The following is an 8,807-nucleotide window of genomic DNA, read 5'->3' as shown; positions in this document are numbered from 1 at the left end:
AGAACATCTTTATACGCCTCCATTTTCAGATTATGACATGATAAGATTAATTAGGCAGCTTATTATGTAAACATTTAGGTTATTTTAAGCATGCAGATTTTAGTGTATCATGACTCGAGTGACTCAGAATACATCAATAAATTAAATAAGATTTTAAAGCAGTTACGAGCAAGATTTTCGATTGTTATTAAACAGTATAATTACAATATTGATGCATCACATCTTACCTATAATAGTAGCTGAGACCAAAGCCGTGTGAATCGGAGATTGCTCTCTTGATGATTATAGAGTCTGTGTCTGTCTAACCTCGCGTCACCAGAGGGCTCTCGCTCTCTATCTGTCTACCAGCGGGCCGGATAAACCCGGAAGTGAAACGAAACGGTTCACGGCAGCTGCCTGCCTTCCGCCGTTTCGCTCTGCCTAGCAACAGACCATAAACAAGGAGAACGCCATGCAGGGGCTTGCTACTCTCGCGAACATCTCTCGTTATATTCTAACAGGTTTTTTGGAAGTTATTTTGTGGTTATGGCCGAAGTGGCTGCTGCAAATCGTTTCATTTCACTTCCTGATCTGCCCTGGCCACAGACAGACTAACACTGGCCGATTCACTCGGGGTTCAAGCGAGACTACTCTGCGTTGGTCTCGTCTACTATCTGAGGTAAGATGTGATGCATCGATATTAAATTTAGACTGTTTAATAACAATCGAAAATCTTGCTCGTAGCTGCTTTAATATTGATGTGCAAGTAAACAGCCAGCGTCTAGTCAGGAGTTTATGAAAAAGGAGAGCTCAACATCAGTGTGAATGCACAGGAGTGACTTGTAGCAGCAACACATACAGCAGCACATCCCAGCACATCAGATTCTGCTTGGTTAGGCGATGCTACTGTACCATACCGTATGAACTGTGACCTTGACATCCTTGGCCCTTTAAGCTTTCTGACATTCAGTGGTTACCTTGGAGATGTTGCTGGATCGACTCCCTGAGCGCCCAGGAGCCTTCCTCCCCTGCAGAGAGGAGGAGAACCATCAGAGCGTGCCCAACAACACCTGGAAATATTATGCTTTAATGGCACATAGGGGGGCTGGTGCTTACCACCAACGCTTTCTCGGTGTATACAACATAGTATAGCTAACAGTATAATGGAACCTCCATAGAGACTGAGCATCAATCACAACATAAGAAGTCACATTTTGTCCCCAGATCTCAATATCGATCACAGTAATAAACAGGCATAATTCGTTTTTTTTTAACATGATTTAATTTTAATTTCAATTTAAATACTTTAAATACTAGACACTTAATACTAAAGATACCTGTGCACTAAAAAAGTGATCACTTGTGTGGGATTTTTTTTCCACACACACAAGTCATTTATTATTATTTATTTATTTCCGAAACAATACATCATGTACCCTCATGTTGCACAATATCCAGTGTTCTCTCAGCCATGCCTGTATTTGATTGGTCAAGACAGAGTCATGCTCGGCCACGTGTCTCCATGACTTGGTTCTGGCCCGAGGTCAAGCCAGCCAATCCTATTAGCTGCTGGCCCTGCTGTGTGCAGGAGATGCTGCCCTGCAATGTGTCTCTATTTACAGCCGTTCACCTTATGTTCCAACGCAGGGGTCAGGGGTCAGGGGTCAGCCAATGACTTCCTGTTGTGTTTACACTTCCTGTGACGGTACAGTACTTACATTGTGCTCATTGTGTTAACTGTGGCCACACTGCGGTGGGGAATTAAGGTGTGTGCAGAGACAGAGACAGACTAGGTTTGAAACAGACGGTGTTTTGAACAGGAAGTTGTAACACAACTGGGTCAAGTGGGTGGGGCTACATAAAGTGAATGAGCAAGAGCAAGAGCTTTTGATAGAACTTTCCAGAAGACACTGACTTGACTGTCTGAACTCAACCTTGACATTAACCATCAGGCACTGACATCAGTGCCTCATTTACTTGCATGCAGGCTCTCATCTGTTGGTAGACAGCATGTGTAGGAGTTACCATATGAGTCACATTGTAATATGGCGGCTAAGATGTTCGGGTAAGCCACCAAAAGAAACCAAATCTGTTGACTGGAATCAGGCATTGAGGCTGATGATATTTCCTCTCTCCTTCACTCTGGCCACAGAGTTATTTTACACACGTCAAAGCACAGCAGTCAAACCTGTTCAGCTGTGTGTCAATTATTACTTTCTGTTTTAAACCCCCAAATGTAGAGATCAAGCGGTGTGTGATGTGCAAGTAAACTAGCGGAGTAAAAAGTGAAAACTGCAGGGATTTGTCCACATCTTGTACAATAACAAAACAGCTATCCATTTCCACTGAGCACGACATTCTCTTGGAAGACAGTATTCACACGGATGCCCAAGTTCCTAAGAATATGTTCACTATTCAGCAGCACGTCTCAGCTTTGGGAGCACTGGTATAGGTGTCTTTTAAAATGAGTCACTAGACTATTTTTATTTTGTGTTTTCTTTTAATCTTTTTTGTATTATGTGTATTTGACTGTATTTTTGTATGGACCTTGAGTCTGCAATAAAGTCTATCTATCTATCTATCTATACTTTCTTGGCCCTAAAGCCTGTCACTTTAACAGTCTTAGCAGTTGCCTGAAGAGAGAAACAGATAGGATGAACAGAGCACGAAGAAGGCTTAACACTCATTAGGTTATGGCTGAAGGGATGTGGCTAAAGTATGGCTGAAGGGATGTGGCTAAAGTATGCAGTCGTCACCACAGTTACAGAAACTTAGGAAAGGGAAAGATGATAGCAGGTGAAGGGCGGTTTGAAGAGGTGGGTTTTGACGGCCTGGGTGAAAGATGGTACAGTAGGGTGGTTGCTGGATGTGGTTTGGGGAGGACGTTCCAGAGGGAGGGTGCAGGAACTGAAAAGGCGCTACCACCCCATGTCCTTTTCCACTCCACCCCTTCCAACCAGACACATTTTGTTGTTGTTGTCTTTTTTAGTGGGGGGAAAGGGGGGTGAGATAGCAGATCAACAGTATATATGCCACACAGATAAGTGGTACACATCAACTGAAAGAAGTGAAGTGAAGTGAATTGTAAGGTGACCAGATTTCTCAAATGAAAATCGGGGACAATTTCCAGCCCGGCAATCAATATATCATTAAAATATCCAATGTTATTACCTATGAAATAAAAAAGGGGGATGATTCCGGTTTCATTTACTTTGCCCATGGCTGTTGTACTGTAATAGACAGTGTCGGCTTCACGAAGAGGCCCCTGGTGCCCCCCCCCCCCCCCCCCACACACACACACACTTCATTCACTGTGACCCTTTTCAAAATGTCACTGTGTTCTCCAGCAGCATTAGGGCCTGGCCGTCCAAACCTACAGCGTCGAATGTTTTATGAATACCCTCAGATCTCAAAAGGTATTTTCGGTGTTCTCCTGAGTGCTTTTTCATTGTTCCAGATTTGCTGAAAGAGCTGCAGCAGAACATGTAAACACTTGTTGGATGCCTGGATCAATGAGCTACATAGACGTGATGCTGTGATATGCTTTTAACCCGCCCGTAAGCCTCCTGCAACCTTTTTGCTTGAGTGGTTGGCCAGTGGGCACGTCTGTAAAGGGGAGACTCATTGGACTCATAGAATCCATTCTCATTCAGATATCTTGAGGTGAGAGGTCAAGAGTCCCCTTTGAAATTGACCATGCCGGTTTTTCAAAATTAATTATTTAGCTCCTTCCCGACAAGGTAGCATGGCATTGTTGGTCCCAATGGATGCTGTAGGTCTTACAGTTTCATACCCTGCAAGTATCTTCACTCTAGATTTAAGAATGAGCCCGCTAGAGCTAGAGTTATCGGCCGCAGACGCCAGTAGAAAATCGGGGACATTTTCGGGGACAGCTCCAGCCGGGGACAGGTCACCAAAAACGGGGACTGTCCCTGAAAATCGGGGACATCTGGTCACCTTAGCTGAATTGGGGAAGTGAAGATTAATTTGAGATGCAGCTCAGCACTGTGTCAAGTTTCTCTAGTAATAAATCTGCATGCTTGCAACTCTCAGAGACAACTGGCATTTCCCGACAAAGGAAGAAATGTGACAAAGAAACACTGGATCCATAAACAACAGAAAACAGAATTTACTCATTGCAAAGATGGCTTTCCTAAAAAGGAAACGCACAGTTCCCTCCTGCTGCTAACGTTACAGCTCAGTGAGCCCAGCCAGCGCCCGCCTCTCCGGGCCGTGTCTCTTAAAGCATAAAGCATTAGCAGTCAATGCAGTGTGCAAACACTGTGCCAGGAGAACCTTCTGCTGCCACTCACCTCTCTCTGCCCTGATGGAGATGTGCAGCAGAGTGTTCGCTGACTCTATGTGTGGACATGTTTCTGCAGAAGGGATTATTAGGTCAGGGGTCCGCAACCTTTCGTAATTTAAGGCCCACTTATGATTGTTAAAAAAAAATCAGAGGACCACCTTCCCAAATAAATGAGGGGGGGGGAGGGACATGACAAACTAGAACGACCGCACCACGGTTTGACCACGAAAATCTAATCAGTTCATCCTTGAGTCCAAGTCGATGTTTGAGTGAAATTGGAAGGCATTCCGTCAAGGCGTTCCTGAGATATCACGTTAACGAACTTGGGAATGGCGTTCGTGAGGTCACAGTGACTTTGACCACAAAAATCTAATCAGATCATCCTTGAGTCCAAGTTGATGTTTGAGGCTTTCTGTATGTCTGCATGTCTTCGCATGACATCATTCACTGATGACATCACAATGATTGTGCGCAGACATAGATAGATACATACATAGATACATAGATACATACATACATACATACATACATACATACATACATACATACATACATTACAGACAGACAGACAGACAGACACTCCTGGAATTATAGATAGCTATGAATCTGTACACCAACAATAAATAAGGAACAACCTCAATTCTTCTTGTTTATGGCAAATGTTCACTAATACAAACATAATATTGAGCACAGTGAAATCCATATGCGTGCTGAGTGCCGACACACAGACACACACACACACACACACACACGCACGCACGTACGCACGTACGCACGCACGCACGCACGCACGTACGCACGCACGCACGCACGTACGCACGCACGCACGCACGCACGCAGAGAGAGAGACACACAGGTATGCATGATGAACTCATGTACACGCTCACACACAAGCCACAGGCATCTAGGTAACTCCCGGTCCCGGAACACACACACATGCAAGAGCCGGTCAGGTGACTTCTATGCTATTTCTTCTTCTAGCAAATGAAAAAGTTCTCTGGAATCCAGTCAATTTAAAGGAACAGTTCACCCAAAAATGAAAATTCTGTCATCATCTCCTCCCACTCATGCCAGTTGAAACACAGATGAAGTTTGTCCATATAACACACAGAGAGGTTGCCAGCACAACTTTGTTGCAGCCTTCTTTCTACAAAACAGCTGAAGTCAGTGGGGACCAGTTCTTCAGAATTCTAAAAAGACCTACTGTATAATTTACACCATAATTTAGTGCAAATCTTAACTACAGCCGAGTTGACTGATTTGCATTTTTTGCGTGTGTATAGTCTGTTTTTGTTTTGGAACTCTAAAGAACACGTCCTCATTGACTTCAGTTGTTTTGGAGAAGGCTGAAGAACACGTCCTCATTGACTTCAGTTGTTTTGGATAAGGCATTAAGAACATGTCCCCATTGACTTCAGTTGTTTTGGATAAGGCATTAAGAACACGTCCTCATTGACTTCAGTTGTTTTGGATAAGGCATTAAGAACATGTCCTCATTGACTTCAGTTGTTTTGGATAAGGCATTAAGAACATGTCCTCATTGACTTCAGTTGTTTTGGATAAGGCATTAAGAACATGTCCCCATTGACTTCAGTTGTTTTGGATAAGGCATTAAGAACATGTCCCCATTGACTTCAGTTGTTTTGGATAAGGCATTAAGAACACGTCCTCATTGACTTCAGTTGTTTTGGATAAGGCATTAAGAACATGTCCTCATTGACTTCAGTTGTTTTGGATAAGGCATTAAGAACATGTCCTCATTGACTTCAGTTGTTTTGGATAAGGCATTAAGAACATGTCCCCATTGACTTCAGTTGTTTTGGATAAGGCATTAAGAACATGTCCCCATTGACTTCAGTTGTTTTGGATAAGGCTGAAGAACACGTCCTCATTGACTTCAGTTGTTTTGGATAAGGCTGAAGAACACGTCCTCATTGACTTCAGTTGTTTTGGATAAGGCTGAAGAACACGTCCTCATTGACTTCAGTTGTTTTGGATAAGGCTGCTACAAAGTTTTGCTGGCAACCTCTCTGTGTGTGAGCCTGGTTAAAAGCATCCTGAACGTGACCTCACATTGTTATGTTTAGCTCTGTATCAATCTGGACTCCAAGCCGTCCACAGTCATTTCAGTGGGTGGGAGTCTGGTGGGAGTAATTGCCTTGACAGACAACTCCTTCAGCCTATCAGCGTCGCCAAATCCAGTCCTTCAGCCAATCAGCGTTGGATCCAGTCAAATCCAAATCCACTCCCAAGAATGGTGAACATGTCTTTTCCATCGAGAAACTCCGCTGGTGCATACTCTTGTTTTTGTTTAATTGTTGTTATTGGGTCTATTTGTGCAATAAGTGCAATAACTGAAAGCTGTTTACTAACGTTAAGGTTGCTGCTCGTGCTCGTTGCTTCAGCACCTGCAGAGCCATGGGAGCAGCCATCACTGTTTTGCCAGCGGCATCCCTGATTGGCCGTTTACACTGTCAACTACGAGGCAGGCCCGTGCACTTTGTACTTTCTGAAAATGCCAGCCCTGGGCTGATGGATCGATGGTTTACCAGGCTACCTGTGTGTTATATGGACTAACAAATGATGACAGAATTTTCACTTTTAGGTGAACTATTCCTTTAACAGTTAGTTGTTTATTTCTCTCTCTCTCTCTCTCTCTCTCTCACACACACACACACACACACACACACACACACACACACACACACACACACACACACACACACACACACACACACACACACACACACACACACACAAACACACAGAATCAAGTGCAGACTTTAACTTTCAAGTGCAGAGATTAAATCGAGCAGTTGGGTCTGGGGACCCCCAGGGGTCCTTGAGGGGGGGTTCCAGGGGGTCCCCAGCAAAAAAGGGAACCATTTATTTTCGCTATAATTCCATCCACAATGACGGAATGTATGACTATTTATAATAAAAACAAAGTTTTAGAACCACTGATGGGGTTAGGGTCTCCGTCTCACCTTGTTCTTGTCTTTGGAGCGAGGGGCGCTCTTGCCGTCGCTGGCCGTCTCGCGGACTGAGACCACAGATATCTGTTGTGTCGGCATGCTGCTGTCTCCGCTGTCGTTACGCCAACACCGTCACCTGCCTGTCCTCCCACTGCGTGTGCTGTCCCGTCCGCGACTCCCCCGCCCCCCGCACGCTCAGAGGAAATAAGATGGAGCTTTTCTCCTCTGTTATCAGTCCGGTCTGTGTCATCAAGAGGAGAAGGAGCAGAGATGGAACAGGATCACCGTGGTAACAGGAAGACGGCTCTGGAGATGGTGAGGTGTGAGGTCATCATATGAGAGAGAGAGAGAGAGAGCGAGAGAGAGAGTTATGAAGCAGAGCGGTAAACCAGCAATCAGGGGTGTATAGGTGAAAACTGTAGTGTGTGTTTGTGTGTATGTGTGTGTGTGTGTGTGTGTAGTGTGTCTGTGTTGGAGGGGCGGAGCCTGACTTGTTGTCGTGCTTGCTGTGCAATAAGCATACGGTCCACGAGGATTAGGGCTTAATCTAACCTCAATCCCCTCCTCTGAGTGTGGTATCGCTAATAAGATTATACATCTTGTGTACTCGCACTGCACATACACACGCAACACACACTCAATCGCTCACACACACACACACACACACACACACACACACACACACACACACACAATAGGATTTGTGAATATTGTGAGTTGAAGGAAGTGGAGAATGAATTTCATTTTATTTTGTATTGCCCATTGTATCATGACTTACGAGAGATACTATTTAAAAAAGTTCACTCCCCTGAGCTAAACTTGTTAGATTTTGAAGAAGGAGCCATACTTGAATTCCTTTTTGACAACATCTTTGCTTTTTCCGAATATATTTCACATGCGTGGGATAGGAGGAAAAAGATGACATATGATAGATAATTCATTTTACTTACTACATAGTTAAATCTGTGTTTTGCTGTCCATGCTGTGTGTGCCGTGTGTGTGTTTGTATTGTTTATGCACCGGAATCGATATGGTAATTACTTTATGTTGATGTGTCTGATAATCCCATGTGGGATGGGTCATGTAATTTGTCCTGACACGTAAATAAAACTTTCATTCATTCATTCATTCATTCATTCATTCATTCATTCATTCATTCATTCATTCATTCATTCATTCATTCACACACACACACACACACACACACACACACACACACACACACACACACACACACACACACACACACACACACACACACACACACACACACACACACACACACACACACACACACACACAGGCAAGGCTACCCCATTGGTCCTGTTTAATAGATAGATGCACATTTCTCTTTAGCCTCGACGCGAGACTCAGCCTTCATCCTTCATTCTGATGAACAATGAAGGCTGAGTCTCACGTCGAGGATAATTTCTGTTATAACACAATCACATGTGTGTGTGTGTGTGTGTGTGTGTGTGTGTGTGTGTGTGTGGGGGTGTGTGGGTGTGTGTGTGTGCATACGCGTGTGGTGTAATCCTATTTCAAAT

The 8,807-nt window shown here is 44.1% G+C and overlaps 1 protein-coding gene across 1 annotated transcript in view; it reads right to left on the bottom strand.

Moving 5' to 3' along the window:
• Nucleotides 1-7,359, bottom strand: part of LOC310793875 (E3 ubiquitin-protein ligase MARCHF8-like) — a gene marked incomplete at both ends in the record, with an annotated part of 12,050 nt that extends 4,691 nt beyond the window's left edge. Inside the window, 2 exons of the mRNA XM_083655767.1 lie at nucleotides 957-1,007; nucleotides 7,273-7,359. Coding sequence (XP_083511893.1) covers nucleotides 957-1,007; nucleotides 7,273-7,359 — 138 coding nt within the window. The remainder of the gene's footprint in view (nucleotides 1-956; nucleotides 1,008-7,272) is intronic.
• Nucleotides 7,360-8,807: the final 1,448 nt, after the last annotated feature.

This window comes from Poromitra crassiceps (genome assembly GCF_964638095.1).
Source record: "Poromitra crassiceps genome assembly, chromosome: 19".
NCBI classification, from domain to species: Eukaryota; Metazoa; Chordata; class Actinopteri; order Beryciformes; family Melamphaidae; genus Poromitra; species Poromitra crassiceps.
The sequence above is the reverse complement of the archived record's forward strand: the minus strand, read 5'-3'. Positions and strand labels throughout refer to the sequence as shown.